Source organism: Schistocerca gregaria, chromosome 3, assembly GCF_023897955.1.
Source record: "Schistocerca gregaria isolate iqSchGreg1 chromosome 3, iqSchGreg1.2, whole genome shotgun sequence".
Lineage (NCBI taxonomy): Eukaryota > Metazoa > Arthropoda > Insecta > Orthoptera > Acrididae > Schistocerca > Schistocerca gregaria.
Genome location: NC_064922.1, coordinates 953507345 through 953528315, shown reverse-complemented (window position 1 = coordinate 953528315; position 20971 = coordinate 953507345). Strand labels below are relative to the sequence as shown.

Below are 20971 nucleotides of genomic sequence, written 5' to 3'. Positions count from 1 at the left end.
GCTCATGTATTTGGAAACAAATGGCTCTGAGCACTATGGGACTTAACATCTATGGTCATCAGTCCCCTAGAACGTAGAACTACTTAAACCTAACTAACCGAAGGACATCAGACAACACCCAGCCATCACGAGGCAGAGAAAATCCCTGACCCCGCCGGGAATCGAACCCGGGCGTGGGAAGCGAGAACGCTACGGCACGACCGCGAGATCCGGGCGCGCTCATGTATTTGGTGAATTCCGAAGTTGCAAAACGTGAATGTCAGAATGGTTTCATTGAAAGGAGATATTGCTGCTTCCTTCTCCACTCTCAACTTGTTCGCAGTGGTCGACGTAGGTTAGGCTCTAATCTGCTAGCTCTCCGACTATCAGGTTACACTTCGTCTGCACTCTTTAAGACAACCGCGCCATTCGTGTAACGAAGCCTGGCCCACGTGTCCTTGAAAGCCGCACATGACGTCATCATGATGTCATAAGCGATGCTAGCGCCAACAGAACTTTTCGACAGATATGGCAACGCAGATTATTAAACCTTTGTTTCTTTGTTCAGAGATACTTCCTGAATAAAGTTTATAGCTTTCGAACAATCCGAACTCTTTAGTAACGATTAAAAGCAGGAAGGATCGTAGACCTTTCTGTCATTATATGCAAGTATTATAGGAGAACTGGCAACATCGCCTGTTCCAACTCTCTATATACTGCGCATTATTTTTTTGACGCAACAGTAGCGCAAAAAGAGAATGTTGTGTTGTCTCCTGAATGGTATGTTCTTCGCATTACTCAATCCTGTCGCGAACATGCAAATTGCACAAGGAACTATGTTGAAGGTATGGTAGGGAATATCTTTGTTATGTTGTGCGACAAATGTTTGTGGCGCGTTTGGCGGGTGACGTTTGTTTTGTTGCTTTGCAGAAAGAATGCAGAATTTATGGATTGTTGCAGAGGTGGTTGTTGTTAATAGTAACGGTGTAAAATAAGAGAAAGCGAACTATATAGGAAGTTGTACGAATCTTTGGATGTATATGCTTGCAAAGGGAAAGAAAAAATATGGATGAAGAAGGGGAGGAACCCTTTGTAGCATTGGACTCTTTACTAGAAGTGAATCTTGTTGAAGATACGACTGCTGGAACGCCTACACTTGGCGAAGGAGGTAATATGAAGAATCAGTTATATTTTAGCGTTGTCTTATACATAATTTAAAAAAAGATGTAGAGCTATCTCTTTTTAAGCGTCTGTTAAATGTGCCTGTTTGGTAGGAAAATACGTTTCGTAACAATCCGTTGTTGTTTTAAGAAGATTAGACTATCGTATAAACCAATTTTTAAGTGAGTCGCTTGTCTTCTGCTAAATAAAAAATGTGACAACTTTATGTTGTCGTAGTATACAATGTGCAGGACCTCGGTTTACACTGTAGACCTGTCTTGTCGCCGCAACAGATTACGTTGCTAGAACTGTGGATTAGCTTAGGTTCAGTTTTTCTTCCATAGACCGAAAACTGAATTGACTTACGTGGGTTTGGAACACGCCATAAAATCTAAAATATAAAGTATAAAACATCTGGATGTAATACTTACTATGCTGCTCATTTATCAGGAGATTGTCAAAATATGTGAATACACTGGAGTGAAGGGAAACTACTAATATTACAGAATTAATACCCTTCCAGAATGAAGCATAGTTATCATACACAAGAGAACATTGTTAACTGTTGTGAGTTACTTACCAAAACGTCTTTCTAACTCTGTTTACACTGTATTTTATCTGAAACCAATTTTTTAATTTTTCCAGGCAATTTATTAAATCTGTATGTTCCTGAATATTGGTGAGTGAATTTAGGTCTTCATGTAGATTGTTATTCCTAGCATTGTTACTATGTTGTGACCTACTGGTTGGAAACACACATATTACTTGCAACAAATTTCATTAACGCAGAAATATATTGTGAGGTAGCTGTTAGAATACAAAGTTCCATAACAGGATTGTACATTACGTTCATGAATTTACACCACAAATGAGTCTTATTACATGCTTTGTACGCTGAAAACTTTTTCGCTGTTTGACGAGTTACCCCACAGTATGGTCCTGTATGTCATGATTGACTGAAAGTAGCCAAAATACACAAGTTTTTTTAATGTTTATATCTCCTATATATGACATTATTTTCACTGCAAATACAGGCTTGTTTAGGCACTATAGCAAATCTGTGGTACACCCTTTCCTACTGAATGTATTGTCAAGTTGTAATACCAGAAATTTAACTCTGTCATCCTCTTCAATCAGCATGTCTTCATATATTATATTCATGTTGGTTACAGGATCTGAACTGCATAGGTTGGGTCTTTTCAAAGTTTAATTACAGTGTGTTGTTTTTAAACCATTTATTACTGTCAGTGAAAATTTGATTAGGAGCGATCTCGAAATCTGTACTTGACTTACTACGTATTGCAATGTTTGAGTCATCTGCAAACAAAAGAGGGCCATTCCATGTGAAGTCACCCAGGCCTTGACACCAACCATGTCAGATTTTGATGAAACTTGGTACAATTACTTCTTTTATCATCCTAAAAGCACTTGTAAAATTTTTTTGCTCTATCTCTTATAGTTTTTTTTTAATAAATTTTTAAAGTTCTTAGATTTGACTTTGTTTCAGCAGTCGGAAATTGTTACTTAAACGTGTTCTCACAACTAAAAAAATTTGTATATTAAAGGATTCTCAAGATATCAGTATGAAATTTTGGAATAAGTTTGTGTATTATATTTAAATGTTAAAAAAATACCATAAAGATATCATTAAAATCTTCCAAATGAAAAAAATTACAAGGTTTAGTTTTACAAAAACTGCAGTATCTAGAGTCTCAGACCTGATAGAAAGCTCAAATTTGTTTTAAAATACTCTTAATTGTATAGGATAATAGATAAAAGAAAAAATATGTTGGCTTTTTAACCTGTTTAGTAGTTATCTAATTTTTAAAATAATATTAATTATATTTTCAAAATAAAAAGTACCACGTGACTTAGACACCGAAAATAAATTTTTGTCTTCTTGGACTAACAATGTACACTTGGATTTTGTTTTGTTACTCCTGTAAAAAATTATTATAGTGTTAAATAGTGCTTGGATAGTATTTTATTAAGTTTATTTGAACTTTCAGTAAGTGCTGTTACTTAGTTTACAGAGATTCTTTTCCAATATCCTATAAAAGTAACTAGAGCAGTAATCAGACCAAAAGTGAAATCAGTATGTGAGATATTCAAACCTGTAGCGTAGGGTTATTTTAAAAAAATCTGACTGTTTCCAAACAACCTACACACCTTCAAAAAAGTTACAACCGGTACCTGAATTGAGTGAAGATGAAAGAGATTTGATCCACTTACGATCTGGAATTAATCTGTGTGAATTTAAGAATATATGTTAACACCACAACTACTACTTTTTAAATGTTTTTGAAAAGTATCAAACAACATGTGTAGACCCACAAAAAAAACACAAAAAGCCCACCAAAAAATCATTGAGAAGTGTAGGCTAGGATCTTTCTAAACAATTACTGACAAAAAATATTAGCATAAAACCTGGACAAAAGATTTGCTCAACATGCTGTAACTTTTGTGAGGAAAAATTAAGAGTTGAAGTCAATGAAAGTTAAACAGATGATGAAGTCATGGTTGAATTAGAATCATTGGAATCCAGAAATGAATCCCTCATACAAACAAACATTGCTCTTGATAATTTAGGTTTAACACCGATAAAGCTTCATGGCTTGGCAGAACCAAGTAAAGGGTCTTATTTTAAAAGGAAGGTTAGCTGTATTGAAAAGACTGCAAAAAAGGCGGTTTCAAAAGCATTAAAATGTGATGCACCAAGTTCTGATAATGACGAAGAAGAAACAAGTGTGGTTGAGAAAGCAAAAGATTTTGATGTAATGATTTCTCTAATGAAAGAGAAGATTTCATCTGTTGGGAGGTCTAGAAAAATCCAGATTCTGACCTTGGCTCCAGATTCTTTGAGTCGAAATAAAGTGATGAAAGAATTTAATGTAAGCGAGTACAAGAAAGCTAAAACCTGAAAAGGGTATTTTGGAAATTCTTGGTCCAAAAAAAAGGTAAAACTCTTTCTGAAAAATACCAAAAGACTTGTAACAGATTTTTATGAAAAGGATGAAAGTTCCAGAGTGCTACCTGGAACAAAAGACAAAGTAAGTGTTAAAAAAAAGGTGTACACGCAAAAAAAGACTCATTTTGTGTAACTTGAGAGAACTCTGTTATTCTTTCAAATGGGAGAATCCTGAGGTAGAAGTAGGATTTTCAAAATTTTGTTTCTTGAGACCTAAATGGTGTAACCTTGCTGGTGCTGCGGGCACACACACTGTATGTGTATGCCGTATCCACCAGATGGTTAAACTATTACTGGATGCTGTGAAAATTGAAGAATCGTACAAAGACCTAATTAAGATGCTTGTGTGCAACACGGAAAACCAAAACTACATGCTACATCATTGCGACAGCTGTCCTGCAAATACTGCACTAACTGATTACTTAACTGAAAAACTAAGTGAAGATTATGATTTAGAAGGAGAAATTGTAATCAGGCAGTGGGTTTCCACAGACAGGGCAGAAATGATCAAACAGTCTATCCGTGTTGAAGACTACATTTCTTTATTGGTTAGGTCATTGGAAAAGCTCACCCTGCACTCGTTTATACAATCAGCAGCCTTTAAAAGATTGAAAGAAGACCCACCACCCAAAACAACAATTATTGTGATGGATTTCAGTGAAAATTATTCTTTGTTATACAAAATGAGATCCAAAGTTACCACTGGAATAGAGGTGGTTGTACTCTACACCCAGTTGGAGATTTTCTAAGAAATGAGGAAAACAATGTTTTTGTTTCCAACCACTGTTTTATTAGTGATGACCAAGAACATGACACTGGTTTTGTTAACTTTGTACAAAAAGAAATTACAAAGGGGTTGTCATTACATCTTACTGACATTGACTCAGTTCACTACTTTACAGATAGTTGTGCTGGGCAGTACAAAAATAGAAACAGTTGTAAAAATTTGACTGAACACTTGAGAGACTTTAATTTGAAGGCCCAACAGTCTTTTTTTGCAACAAGTCATGCGAAGTCAATTTGTGATGGCCTAGGAGGAACTATTAAAAGAATTTCAAGGAAAGTCAGTCTACAGCTTTCAGACGAAGAACAAATAATGACAGCAATCGATGTGTGCAAGTTTTGTGAAAAAAATAATGAAAACATTCATTTTCACTTTATTCACAAAAAAGAAGCTGATTTGCTACGGTTAAAACAAGAAAAACGTTTTTCAGCAATCCGAACCATTCCTGGAACAAAAAGTTTTCATAACTTCAAACCACTTCCAACAAACAACCTTGAAATTAGGACTACAGATAGTGTAAAACCCTCCTTAGTCTTTTCTTTCCATTCTTCTTCTGATTGGGTTCATGTTGAACCATCCATAAATAGCCATGTGGCTGCAAATTATGATGGTAACTGATACTTTGGACTGGTAAAAACAATATTCAATGATCAAGAGGATGCAGAAATTCTATTTCTACATCCTTCAGGACAAGCTGCGTCATTTTATTGTCCTGAAAGAGAAGATTCTTGCATAGTGCCTTTGGAGCACATAGTCTGTGTAGTAGATGCACCTCAATCAAGCTGCACTGGAAGAATGTATTACTTCCAAAAAAGACTGTATCAAAAGAACTGAAAGCTCTTGGATGAAGTGGAAAAACAGCTTGAACCAGCATTAATGTTTATTAAAAAGACAAAATTACTCAAAAAATTCAGTGTTTCAAGCAATCAGTTGGGTTATACGTAAGTGTCGTAAGTACACTATCTTTGTACATAACTCTAATGTAATTACTATAATTAATAAACATGTTAAAAAGCCATCATTATTTTTGTTTTATCAAGTAGCCTATATGTTTAAGAGAAAATTAAAACAAATTTGGGCATTCTATCCGGTTTGAGACTCTAGAAATTGCAATTCTTATAAAACAAAACATCTGTTAAAGAATATATATATATATATATATATATATATATATATATATATATATATATTTATATTTATTTATTTATTTATTTTCATAGAAAATATTAATACATTTTAATAGTATCATTTTTATCTTCAAATATGTATAATAAATAAACTTGCTGCAAAAATTCATGATTTTATCTAAAAGAGTTTTCAAGATAAGCAATTTTAAAGTTTTGAATACAAATTAAATTTACCATTTCCAAAGGTTCGGAAAACACAAAACATAAAAATTTATTAAAAATAACTATAAGAGATATAGCAAAAAATAATTTGCAGGTGTTGCCAGGATGGTTTTAGAACCGTTTGAGCCAAATTTCATGAAAATCTAAGGAGGTGGGTGTAAAATTTATTTTTTATTGGGTGATTTGATATGGAATGACCCAAGAAACTTATAGCATCTGGCATTGTAACAGATGAAAGGTTATTTCTGTACTGAAGAAAAAGCAAGGGACCCAACATGGACCATCAGGAACACCTCATGTAATTAATTTCCTATCAGATTAAGACTGATTGCTTACTCCAGAAGTATTTCGGAATGACCCTCTTTGTTTCCTGTTTTGCAGTACGGTTAGTGACACCGTATTCTAATTTGCTTAAGCGTGTGCTGTGATTCACACATTCAAAGACTTTTGACAGAGCACAGAAAATGCCAGTAGCCTCTAATTTGTTATCAAATGAATTATGGATGTTCTCACTGTATGTATAAATAGCCCTCTCTATATCGGAACCATTAAGAAAACTGAATTGTTACTTGGACAGTATATTACTTGCAGTCAGATGCTTAAGGAGATGCTTGAACATGTCCTTTTCAGATAGTTTTGAAGAAGCTGGCAAGAGTGAAATTGATTGATTATTTGATGGTGTCTCTTTGTCCCCATTCTTTTAAAGAGGCTCAACTTCAGCATATTTTAGCCAGTCTGGTAATGTTCTGATGATAATAGATTGATAACTCAAATAACTAGGATAGAACTCAACTTGCATGAGCACTCTTTGACTGACTTTGATTTGTTGTCATAACGACTAGAATATTTTGATTTTAAGGATTTTATGATGAGTGCTACTTCTTAGGGAGATGCAAGTGTTCATTTTACTAAAATTATTTGTAAAGACTGGTCTCAGATATTCCATTGCACTGTTCACTGCACCTGATAACCCAAACTTCTTGAAGACGTTTGCAACACTACATGCTGTTTGTTGCTGTTAATCGTTGTGTTTTTCAGTTTCTTGTAAGCGATGTCTTCAGAAATGTCCATAGTCATTATCATATGATCAGTTAAGCAAAAGTTAAGTTGTGATTATGTTTTCTAGATCCTTTGAAAGATGGCGGTCTAGAGAGTAGGCCTAATAGGCTTGGGGAAGACGCTGTGAACAGTAACATTAGTTATGCTACAAATACAGGGCTGGATAATTCTGTGCCAGACTGTAATTTGGATCCTATTCAAATTGCATGGGGAATGGATTTGGAAGAGGATACATTCTACAAGGATCTCTTCAAAGGTAAGTCTCAGAACAAAGTAGGTTCAACACACTTATCATCCTACATTTGCTGACAGAATAGACTGGGAATTTCCATGTTTGAATGTACATATTCCGATATTTTTATACCATTTCTCTGTAGAGTAACTCATTTATCGTGCAGTATTTGAAGGGTTGCATGCCAGTTGCTTTGGTTGAAGAGCATTGCGAGAGAACACGTAGGCCCTGTTATGCAGCATTACTCTCTCTTAGTGGGAATTGTCGATTTTGTAGTGACCTCCGATGTTGCTGTAAAGACACAAAACTCGTGGTTTCGCACCCATTAATTGAAATTGATAACAGTGAGATTTTCGGGGGGGGGATTAAAGCCGAAATGAAAGGCACATGGCACATGGAAAGTGGAGAAAACCTCAGTTCACTTGTACATAAGTTCCACAGTCATATTGTAATCGTCGGTAGAGACTAAATCATCCACCATTTAATTGGGAAAATTACAATTTTGTTAGTGGTGGGTGAGATAATCCATCCTGTGAAACTTCACTAAATACCTTCTCCGAAGACTACCTTTAACAGATAGATAGGAACCCCACGGATGAAGGAAATACATGCATCTAATGGCAGCTAATAGACCTGACCTCTTCGTGGATGTCCACATTGAAGCCAGTATTGGTGACCATGACGCGGTTGTGGCAACAATGATTACCAGAGTACAAAGGACAACTAAATCAAGCCTAAAGATATATATGTTCAGTAAATTAAATACAAAATCAGTAATGTCGTATCTCAATGAGGAACTCGAAACTTTCAAACAGGTCAGCAGCAAGTTTAAAATGACAGTTGATCACGCAGTAGAACAGTTCATAATGCAAGGGAGACTCCATTGTATGCAGTCACTGTAAAGAAACTTCTAAAGAAACAGAGATTACTGCATAATAGGTGTAGAATAAAGTATTGGTCTGTAGATAGAGAGATTCTGAATGGAACTTATTTGGCTGTCAAGAGAGCAATGTGAGATGCGTTGAGTGACTACTGTTTGAGAACATTGTCAAATGACATTTCACAAAATCCAAAGAAATTCTGGTCATATGTAAAGGCTGTTAGTGGCACCAAAGTTAGTATCCAGTCCCTGGCAAATGAGACAGGAACTGAACGTAAGAGTAGCAAAGCAAAAGCTGAAATGCTTACCTTTGTTTTCAAATGTTTCTATAAGGAAAACCCAAGAGAATTGGCCCAATTTAATCCTTGTAGGACTGAAAATGTAATAAGTATTAATGTCAGTGGTGTTGAAAGACAGCGAAAGCTCCAGGCCCCGATGGAATCCCTGTCAGAGTGTATAATGATTTTCAGCTGAGTTAAGCCTTCTTTATAATCTATCATAGATCCGTCAAACAAAATACTGTGCCCAGTTCTCAGAAAATGCACAGGTCACACCTGTCTACAAGAAAGGTAGTAGAAGTGAACCAAAAAACTACCGCCCAATATCCTTTGCATCAATCTGTTATAGAATCGTAGAACATATTCTGAGCTCAAACATAATGAGGTATCTTGAACAGAATGACGTCAATGCCAGCCAACATGGTTTTCAGAAACATCAGTCGTGTGAAACCCAACACGTTTTTTTTCTCATGTGACATACTGAAAGCTTTGGATCAAGGCAGCCAGGTAGATGCAGCATTTCTTTATTTCCGAAAAGCATTTGACTCAGTATTGCACCTACGCTTATTGTCAAAAATATGATCATATGAAATTTCTAACTGGATTGAAGACTTTTCGGTAGGAAGGACACAGTATGTTATCTTGTATGTAGAGTCGTCGTTAGACGCAGGAGTAACTCGGGGTGTGCTCTGGGGAAGTTTGTTGGGATCCTCGCTGCTCATGTTGTATATTAATGACCTTGAAGACAGTATTAATAGTAAAATCAGACTGTTTGCAAATGACACTGTTATCTATAATGAAATACTATCTGAGAGAAGCTGCATAGATATTCAGTCAGTCAATTAACAAAGTTTCAAGAACCAGCTTTAAATGATTACTCTAGGGATACACTACAACCTCCTACATATTGCTCACACAGGGATTGTGAGGATAAGATTAGAATAATTACTGCATGCTCAGAGGCATTCAAGCACTCATTCTCCCCAGTCTCCATACGTGAGTGGAACAGGAAGTACCCCTGTAACTGGTATGATAGGATATACCTACTGCCATTCACCCTATGGTGGTTTGCAGAGTGTATATGTAGATGTAAATGTTGATTAAGTAGATAACTTAAGGAGTAAGTCAAAATGAAAGGAATGTTTTACGTGTGTGTCTGAATGGAAGATTTATTGGCAACTATTACCTCATTACATACTTAACCTTGTCTTCAAGTGGTACATAGTGTGGCCATCGCATATTTGTAGATTCTCTAATGAATACTGTCTCCTGAAACTTTGTGGGTTGCCATTTCAAGTTTTTTACCATATCAGTAACACTTGTTGTGAATAAAAGAAACCTATCACCATTTGTGCTGCCTGTGTTTGTAGCCTGTGTGTTCAGCAACTTCTGCTTGTCCTATTTGATATGGTTCCCATACATTCTAGCATTATTCTAGGATGGACCACACAACTGTTTTGTAAGCTATCTTTGGGCTGCATTACAGATCAGTTTGTCACAACAACTGAGATTTGAAGTTGGGGGCCATGGGGGATGGAGAGAGATTCTGCTGCCTGCCTTTCCCATAATTGAGCCTGTGTGATCATTCCATTTCATCTGCACCAACACTATGCAAACCACCAAGCGACTTCTAATCAAGCTGCGGGCTCACGGGGTATCGTCTCAGTTGTGCGACTGGATTCGTGATTTCCTGTCAGGAAGGTCGCAGTTCGTAGTAATAGACGGCAAATCATCGAATAAAACTGAAGTGATATCAGGTGTTCCCCAAGGAAGCGTCCTGGGACCTCTGCTGTTCCTGATCTATATAAATGACCTGGGTGACAATCTGATCAGTTCTCTTAGATTGTTCGCAGATGATGCTGTAATTTACCGTCTAGTAAGGTCGTCCGAAGACCAGTATGAGTTGCAAAGCGATTTAGAAAAGATTGCTGTATGGTGTGGCAGGTGGCAGTTGACGTTAAATAATGAAAAGTGTGAGGTGATTCACATGAGTTCCAAAAGAAATCCGTTGGAATTAGATTACTCGATAAATAGTACAATTCTCAAGGTTGTCACTTCAACTAAGTACCTGGGTGTTAAAATTAAGAACAACTTCAGTTGGAAAGACCAGATAGATAATATTGTGGGGAAGGCGAGCCAAAGGTTGCCTTTCATTGGCAGGACACTTGGAAGATGCAAGAAGTCCACTAAAGAGACAGCTTACACTACACTCGTTCGTCCTCTGTTAGAATATTGCTGCGCGGTGTGGGATCCTTACCAGGTGAGATTGACGGAGGACATCAAAAGGGTGCAAAAAATGGCAGCTCGTTTTGTACTATCACGTAATAGAGGAGAGAGTGTGGCAGATATGATACGCGAGTTGGGATGGAAGTTATTAAAGCAAAGATGTTTTTCGTCACGGCGAGATCTATTTACGAAATTTCAGTCACCAACTTTCTCTTCCGAGTGCGAAAATATTTTGTTGAGCCCAACCTACATAGGTAGGAATGATCATCAAAATAAAATAAGAGCTCGAACAGAAAGGTTTAGGTGTCTGTTTTTCCCGCGTGCTGTTCGGGAGTGGAATGGTAGAGAGATAGTATGATTGTGGTTTGATGAACCCTCCGCCAAGCACTTACATGTGTATTGCAAAGTAATCATGTAGATGTAGAAGGATGTTCTTCAAACTTTGTTAGTAGACTTTCTCGAGACAGTTTAAGACTGTCTTCAAGAGTCGTCCAGTTTAATTGCTTTAGTATCTCCGTGATACTCTCCCATGGATCAAAGAAACCTGTGACTATTTGTGCTGTCCTTCTCTGTATACATTCAATATCCCAGGTTAGTCCTATTTGGTATGGGTCCCACACACTTGAGCAGTATTCTAGAACTTGTCGCACAAGTGATTCGTAAGCAATCTCCTTTGTGGACTGATAGCACCTTCCCAGTATTCTACCAAGAAATCGTAGTCTACTATCTGCTTTATCCACGACTGAGCTTATGTGAGCATTGCATGTCATATCCCTACAAAATGTACACCAGGGTATTTATATGGGTTGGCCAATTTAGACAGTGACTCATTGATATTTTAGTTGTAGAATACATAGTTTTTTTTTTCATTTTGTGAAGTGCACAATTTTACATTTCTGAACATCTGAAGCAAGTTAACAGTCTTTCCATCACTTTGAAATCTCATTGAGATAAGACTGAGGTTACTATTAATATTGTCTGCAAGGATCCCCACACACTTCCCTGGGACAAACCTGAAGTTACATCTATTGTTACATCAGTTGTTACTTCTGTTACTGCTACTACAATAACAGGACAATAACAGGTTATCAAGATTTAGGTGAGTTTGAATGTGATGTTATAGTTGGTGCGCACGAGCGATGGGATGCCTCGTCTGTGAGGTGGTGTTGACCGTGGGATTTTCCCCTTTGACTATTTCACAAGTGTACTGTGAATATCAGGAATCTGGTAATACATCAAGATTTAGGTGAGTTTGAACGTGACGTTATGAACCATGGACCTTGCCGTTGGTGGGGAGGCTTGCATGCCTCTACTATACAGATAGCCGTACCGTAGGTGCAACCACAACGGAGGGGTATCTGTTGAGAGGCCAGAGCATGTGGTTCCTGAAGAGGGGCAGCAGCCTTTGCAGTAGTTGCAGGGGCAACAGTCTGGATGATTGACTGATCTGGCCTTGTAACATTAACCAAAACAGCCTTGCTGTTGTGGTACTGCGAACGGCTGAAAGCAAGGGGAAACTACAGCCGTAATTTTTCCCGAGGGCATGCAGCTTTGCTGTATGATTAAATGATGATGGCGTCCTCTTGGGTAAAATATTCGGGAGGTAAAATAGTCCTCTATTCGGATCTCCGGGAGGGAACTACTCAAGAGGACATCATTATCAGGAGAAAGAAAACTGGCATTCTACGAATCGGAGCGTGGAATGTTAGATCCCTTAATCGGGCAGGTAGGTTAGAAAATTTAAAAAGGGAAATGGATAGGTTACAGTTACGTGTAGTGGGAATTAGTGAAGTTCGGAGGCAGGAGGAACAAGACTTCTGGTCAGGCGAATACAGGGTTATAAATACAAAATCAAATAGGGGTAATGCAGGAGTAGGTTTAATAATGAATAAAAAAATAGGAGTGCAGGTAAGCTACTAAAAACAGCATAGTGAACGTATTATAGTGACAAAGCCCATGCCTACTACAGTAGTACAAGTTTATATGCCAACTAGCTCTGCAGATAACGAAGAAATTGAAGAAATGTATGATGAGATAAAAGAAATTATTCAGGTAGTGTAGGGAGACTAAAATTTACTAGTCATGGGTGACTGGAATTCGACAATAGGAAAAGGGAGAGAAGGAAACATAGTAGGTGAATCTGGATTGGTGCTAAGAAATGAAAGAGGAAGCCGTCTGTTAGAATTTTGCATAGAGCATAACTTAATCATAGCTAACACTTGGTTCAAGAATAATAAAAGAAGGTTGTATACATGGAAGAATCCTGGAGATACTAAAAGGTATCAGATAGATTATATATTGGTAAGACAGAGATTTAGGAACCAGGTTTTAAATTGTAGGACATTTCCAGGGGCAGATGTGGACTCTGACCACAATCTATTGGTTATGAACTGTAGATTGAAACTGAAGAAACTGCAAAAAGGTGGGAATTTAAGGAGATGGAATCTGGACAAACTGATTAAGCCAGAAGTTGTACAGAGTTTCAGGGAGAGCATAAAGGAACAATTGGCAGGAATGGGGGAAAGAAATACAGTAGAAAACGAATGGGTAGCTCTGAGGGATGAAGTAGTGAAGGCAGCAGATCAAGTAGGTAAAAAGACGAGGGCTAGTAGAAATCCTTAGGTAACAGAAGAAATGTTGAATTTAATAGATGAAAGGAGAAAATATAAAAATGAAGCAGGCAAAAAGGAATACAAACGTCTCAAAAATGAGATCGACAGGAAGTGCAAAATGGCTAAGCAGGCACGACTAGAGGACAAATGTAAGGATGTGGAGGCTTATCTCACTAGGGATAAGGTAGAGACAGCCTACAGGGAAATTAAAGAGATCTTTGGAGAAAAGAGAGCCACTTGTCTGAATATCAAGAACTAGGATGGAAACCCAGTTCTAAGCAAAGAGCGGAAAGCAGAAATGTGGAAGGAGTATATAGAGGGTCTATACAAGGGTGATGTACTTGTGGACAATATTATGGAAATGGAAGAGGATGTAGATGAAGGTGGAATGGGAGATATGATACTGCGTGAAGAGTTTGACAGAGCACTGAAAGACCTGAGTTGAAAGAAGGCCTCGGGAGTAGACAACATTCCATTAGAACTACTGACGGCCTTTGGAGACCCAGTCCTGACAAAACTCTTCCATCTGGTGAGTAAGATGTACGAGACAGGCAAAATACCCTCAGACTTCAAGAAGAATATAATAATTCCAATCCCAAAGAAAGCAGTTGTTGACAGATGTGACAATGACCGAACTATCAGTTTAATAAGTCACAGCTGCAAAATACCAACACGAAATCTTTACAGACAAATGGAAAAACTAGTAGAAGCCGACCTCGGGGAAGATCAGTTTGGATTCCGTAGAAATGTTGGAACACATGAGGCAATACTGACCTTACGACTTATCTTAGAAGAAAGATTAAGGAAAGGCAAACCTAAGTTTCTAGCATTTGTAGACGAAGAGAAAGCTTTTGACAATGTTGACTAGAATACTCTCTTTCAAATTCTAAAGGTGGGAGGGGTAAAATACAGGGAGCGAAAGGCAATTTACCATTTGTACAGAAACCAGATGGCAGTTATAACAGTTGAGGGACATGAAAGGGAAGCAGTTGTTGGGAAGGGAGTAAGTCAGGATTGTATCCTCTCCCCTATGTTATTGAATCTGTATGTTGAGAAAGCAGTAAAGGAAACAAAAGAAAAATTAGGAGTAGATATTAAAATCCAGGGAGAAGAAGTAAAAACTTTGAAGTTCGCCAATGACATTGTAATTCTGTTAGAGACAGCAAAGGAGTTGGAAGAGTAGTTGAACGGAATGGACAGTGTCTTGAAAGGAGGATATTAGATGAACATCAACAAAAGCAAAACGAGGATAATGGAATGTATTCGAATAAAGTCAGGTGATGGTGAGGGAATTAGATTATGAAATGAGACACTTAAAGTAGTAAAGGAGTTTTGCTATTTGGGGAGCATAATAACTGATGATGGTTGAAGTAGAGAGGATATAAAATGTAGACTGGCAATGGCAAGGAAAGCGTTTCTGAAGAAGAAAAATTTGTTAACATCGAGTATAGATTTAAGTGTCAGGAAGTCATTTCTGAAAGTATTTGTATGGAGTGTAGCCATGTATGAAAGTGAAACATGGACAATAAATAGTTTAGACAAGAAGAGAATAGAAGATTTCGAAATGTGGTGCTACAGAAGAATGTTGAAGATTAGGTGGGTAGATCACGTAACTAATCAGGAGGTATTGAATAGGATTGGGGAGAAGAGAAGTTTGTGGCACAACTTGACTAGAAGAAGGCATTGGGTGGTAGGACGTGTCCTGAGGCATCAAGGGATCACAAATTTAGCATTGGAGGGCAGAGTGGAGGGTAAAAATCGTAGAGGGAGACCAAGAGATGAATACACTATGCAGATTCAGAAGGTTGTAGGTTGCAGTAGGTACTGCGAGATGAAGGAGCTTGCACAGGATAGATTAGCTTGGAGAGCTGCATCAAACCAGTCTCAGGACTGAAGACCACAACAACAACAACAACAACAACAACAAAACAACAACAACAACAATGGTAATACATCAAATCTCCGACATCGCTGTGGTTGGAAGACGATTTTGCAAGAACAGATCCGTCGGCGACAAGAGAATTGTTCGAAATGACAGAAGTGCGAATTGCTGCAGATTTCAGTGCTGCGCCATCAGGTGTCAACATGTGAACGATTCAATGAAACATCATCGATGTGGGCTTTTGGTGCCGAAGGCCCGCTCGTGCACCCTTGATGACTGCATGACACAAAGCTTCACACCTCGCCTGGGCCCGTCAACATCAACATTAGACTGTTGATGACTGGAAACATGTTGCCTGATATAACGAGTCTCGTTTCGGATTGTATTGAGCAGATGGACATGTTCGCTTATGGAGACAACCTCCAGAATCCATGGACCCTGCATCTCAGCAAGGGATTGTTCAAGCTGGTGGAGGCTCTGTAATGGTGTGGGGCGTGTGCAGTTGGAGTGACCACGAACGTAAGCATCCTGTCTAATCACCTGCATCCATTCATGTCCATTGTACATTCTGACGGACCTTGGGCAATTTCATCAAATGAAATGGTGCTTCGGGAGTAGTGTATTTATTTATTTATTTATTTATTTATTTATTTTCTCATTTGTTCGGTGCCCTTAAAAGCAGTTTCATTGTAATTGTGTGGTCCAATATGCAAAAATTGTTAAATGAGTTTTACTTGAAATCTATCTTTCAAAGAAATTTAAACATACACTTTAAATTTTGACTTCTGAGTTATCTAACTATTTTAGAAAATTATTTCAAATTTGGTTTTACTTTTGCGTAACTCGCAACTGAGCAGCAAAAACATCAAACGTAATGAACTGATTTACTTGAAAATGAAAATATAACAGGATTATAATTAGCCTCGGCATATTTGTACTTTAAGAGCATGGATTCAAATATTGAAATTATTGTGGATTTGCACAAGACTCGAAGAATACTCCTCTTACCTTCATATCCAGGCTTTGGTAGTCGAATCCTGGCTCTCTGCATAAGCTGAAAAGTAAAATCTTAAAATTAATGTTGCTCTCCGCTGCAGCTCATTGCTGTGAAAAAATATTGGTTAAATGTTATGTTGGCGATCTCTGCGCTTCCGCTATTATTTCCCTTTGTAGGTTGACGTATTATGGTGTCTGTTGAAGCAGCGGCTGCTAAAGTTGTGGAGCTTTAAACGTATTTAGAAGAATTAATTCCCTGCAACGAACATGACGGGACTCTCAGTACATCAAAATAACTCACATACAAACTTAAACGTACGATATTAACAAAGTGAACAGTACAAATGCTTACGTTATTTTCGTGGTACAGTATGTCTGCTACCTATTACTAGAAACAGTCGAAGAGAGGGGGGGAGGGAAGAACAATCTAGGAGCGTTCTTCACCCTTGTTAATTGCATGCAAGTTATTACATTTAAGGAATTTACTCCTTGATGCTAAGATTAAATTTAATATTTGTTATAAAACAGGAAAATTTTACACTGCCTATTCGGTCAGTGAAACATGTAAGGTTCATTTACATTTATTTCGATGCGAGATACACTTCTTGTTCCAAGGCTGCTACTTCGCCCGTCCCCCCTGACACAACTGTTACTGGGATGGCGCACAGGACAATGCGACTCCCCTCCATCCCCACCCCCCTCCTCTCTGTCCAGAGTTGCTACAGAGTGACTCCAAGAACACTTTTCTGAGTTTAAATGTGCGGAGGCCACCAAAATCCCAGACCTGAAGGCTAGTTGAGAATATCTGGAATGCCTTGCAACATGCTGTTTGGAAGAGATCTCAAACCCCTCATATTCTTACAGATTTAAGGACAGCCGTGCAGGATTCATTGTATCATTTCCCAGCAGCACTACTTCAGATATTAGTAATAGTCCATGCCACGTCGTGTTGCGGCACTTCTGCGTGCTCGCAGGGCCCCTACACTATATTAAGCAGTTGTACCAGTTTCTTTGGCTCTTCAGTGTAGATGTGGACATCGTCAAAGTGGTCAGGTATATTTGTTGCTAGGTCCAATATCTCTACAAACCGTTATTCCAGCTATTTGTAACAGGTACCTAGTTCCAATTGTTACTTGCTTATTTATATATTTTATTCCATTTTATTTGTTTATTTGTCCGTAGGCCATTAAGGGTACATTAGGCAATGATTGAATTGAATGAGGGAAAGGAATCAGTATAAGAGGAATGAGTAGCTTTGAGAGGTGAAATTGTTAAGGCAGCATATGATGAAATAGGTATAAAGGTGTGGCCTAGTAGAAATCCTTGGATAACGCAGGAGATATTGATGAAAGGAGAAAATATAAAAATGCAATTAGTGAAATAAATTAAGCAGGTGAAATGGAAGACACAAGGAAATGCATACCAAGCCGGAAAGCGCCAGTAGACAGGCACAATAAAATAACACACAAACACACACACAAAATTTCTAGCTTTCGCAACCAACGGTTGCTTCTTCAGGAAAGATGGAAGGAGAGGGAAAGACGAAAGGATGTGGGTTTTAAGGGAGAGGGTAAGAAGTCATTCCAATCCCGGGAGTGGAAAGACTTACCTTAGGGGGAAAAAAGGATAGGTATATACTCGCGTGCGCGCACACACACACACACACACACACACACACACACACACACACACACACACATACATACATATCCATCCATACATATACAGACACAAGCAGACATATTTACAGGCAAAGAGTTTCGGCAGAGATGTCAGTCGAGGTGGAAGTGCAGAGGCAAAGATGATGATGAATGACAGGTGAGGTATGAGTGGCGGCAACTTGAAATTAGGCCTCAATCTCCGCTAATTTCAAGTTGCCGCCACTCATACCTCACCTGTCATTCATCATCATCTTTGCCTTTGCACTTCCGCCTCGACTGACATCTCTGCCCCAAACTCTTTGCCTATAAATATGTCTGCTTGTGTCTGTATATGGATGGATGGATGTGTGTGTGTGTGTGTGTGTGTGTGTGTGTGCATGCGTGCGAGTATATACCTATCCTTTTTTCCCCCTAAGGTAAGTCTTTCCACTCCCGGGATTAGAATGACTCCTTACCCTCTCCCTTAAAACCCACATCCTTTCGTCTTTCCCTCTCCTTCCCTCTTTCCTGAGAAGCTAGAAATTTACTGTGCCTGTCTACCGGCACTTTCCCGCTTGGTAAGTCTTGGAATCTTTGTTTTTTATATATTTTTCCCATGTGGAAGTTTATATATATATATATTTCCCGCTTGGTAAGTCTTGGAATCTTTGTTTTTTATATATTTTTCCCACGTGGAAGTTTCATTCTATATATATATTTAATAGAAAAATAGAATAATCCAAAAAGTTAAAAAAGATTTGGAATTAGCAAAAATTACTAAAGAAGAAATAGCTGCAAGGAACAATTTTAGAATAAAAGTTGAAAAGTCGGAGGTTAAACCAGAGACAAAAGCACCGAGAACCGGAACAAAATGGAGCGAAGAAAGAAGAACTAAATTTTCGCAAACAATGAAAAACTGGTGGGCAAATAAGAAGAACCAGAAGACCAAGAAGAACGGAAAGTGAACCAGCTTTACTTAGCGTCTTCCACATGGGAGCTTTACGACTAATAATAATAATAATAATAATATAATAGAAAGACACTTCCACATGGGAAAAATATATAAAAAACAAAGATTCCAAGACTTACCAAGCGGGAAAGCGCCGTTAGATAGGCACAATAAATAAAACACACACACACACACACACACACACACACACACAGAATTTCGAGCTTTCACAACCGTCACACACACACACACACACACACACACACACACACACACACACACACACATACAGACACAAACAGACATAATTAATTTTTTTTATTATTAAATATGTCTGCTTGTGTCTGTATATGTATAGATGGAGTTGTGTGTGGGAGTATATACCTACCCTTTTTCCCCCCTAAGGTAAGTCTTTCCGCTCCCAGGATTGGAATGACTCCTTACCCTCTCCCTTAAAACCCACATCCTTTCATCTTTCTTTCTCCTTCCCTCTTTCCTGACGAAGCAACCGCCGTTTGCGAAAGCTCGAAATTTTGTGTGTGTGTTATTTTATTGTGCCTGTCTACCGGCGCTTTTCCACTTGGTAAGTCTTGGAATCTTTGTTTTTAATATAATACTCTATTCATTTTATTTTGTGTCGATATCACTTTCTTTCTTATTCTGTGATTCTCCTAAGTTTTCTTTATCTTGTAGTCGTAGCCAGTCCTTCTAAGCATTATGATTATAGGACAGTTTAAGATGTTAGGAATAGATAACAGAATAGTTTCAGATTTTAAAGGAATTCTGTACAGGAAAACTATCTAGTATTGCCGAGATTGGGAAATATCTTTGCTCCACAGAGCAGTCTGAGTTGTAGTGGGGAGATGTAGTCTCAACGTGCCCCCTGTTTAAGTTTAATGATTTTGCTGTTTTCTCTTCGTTTATTGCTTTCATGTCAAATGAAAACAAATTGGATTTCTGTGGCCGGGAGCTAACAAGTGAATTAAAATACATTCACATAATTACAGAAAGGTAAAATATATTATTAGTTTCAGGTTTTATTTTATTTCCATCTTTCTGACAGTTGAGCATTAATCGCCTTGCGGGACATTGAAGTTATTTTTGTCGGTTTCCCTAAGAAATTTGGCTTTTATTAATCTTTTCCGCTAAGGCAATCAATGTATTTGAAGCAAAGTGTTTCATATGCATGTTTTTATCTTCTAGCACCTATACCATTATGCCATAATAATTTACATATGAATCTGCACTGTAAGCCAAATTATGCATTTTAGTATGGTTCACGAAATTCCGATGCTCGTGGAGTATCCTCTGATGTCTTGTTTCATTTATAACATAATATAAGATCTTTTAATGTTTTACAATTATGAACACATGGGCTTCCTGCGTTATTGTAGCTGCACAAGCGCGGTGATGTCTGTTGCCTTGTGCTCTCTGGTAACTCCTGAAATGAACCTATTTTTAACAGGTTGCAGGAAAATATTGTGAATGATTGTTTGAAAAGCGTTACTTTCAAAATAAATTTCCTTTAACGCAAGATGAACTATGTGCAAGAATGTATGATGAATTTCTTACATCACAGAGCATTTGACTCTCATTTAAAAATCAACTCTGTGAGGATGATCATTAAAAGGAAATTTTGAGCCCAGAAGATCAAAAACATTTATGTCATTATTAAAAATTTTATTGGCACATTTGTGTGATGTATCTGAAAGTGTAACACACGAAAAAAAGATCAACATTATATGTGAAAGCTTCTCTTGCAGTTTATTAATCTTAGAGACCACTGTTATATGTAAAAGCTTTTCTTTTCTTGTAACAACACTATGTATATTAATTTAAACCATTAACTTTTCCTATTTCTCTGTACGCTCTACTTAACAGTGATGTTGCTTTTGGCGGACTACATCACGTGTTCTGCTGTCATTGCCTGGAGAGATCATGTGACATGAGCCATAACTGGCTTACAAAAGTGCATC

General features: G+C 37.8%; 1 protein-coding gene across 2 annotated transcripts in view; it reads left to right on the top strand.

Annotated features, from left to right (window-relative positions):
• The first annotated feature begins 467 nt into the window (after positions 1–467).
• The window catches only part of LOC126355924 (uncharacterized), a 99322-nt gene continuing 78818 nt past the window's right edge, over positions 468–20971 (top strand). The window contains exons 1-3 of one of the 2 annotated variants that reach the window (XM_050006484.1): positions 468–824; positions 910–1147; positions 7368–7556. In XM_050006484.1, the coding sequence (XP_049862441.1) occupies positions 1045–1147; positions 7368–7556 (292 nt within the window). In that variant the 5' untranslated portion in view covers positions 468–824; positions 910–1044. Of the gene's footprint in view, positions 1148–7367; positions 7557–20971 lie in introns of both variants that reach the window. The other variant, XM_050006485.1, reaches the window with a different exon arrangement.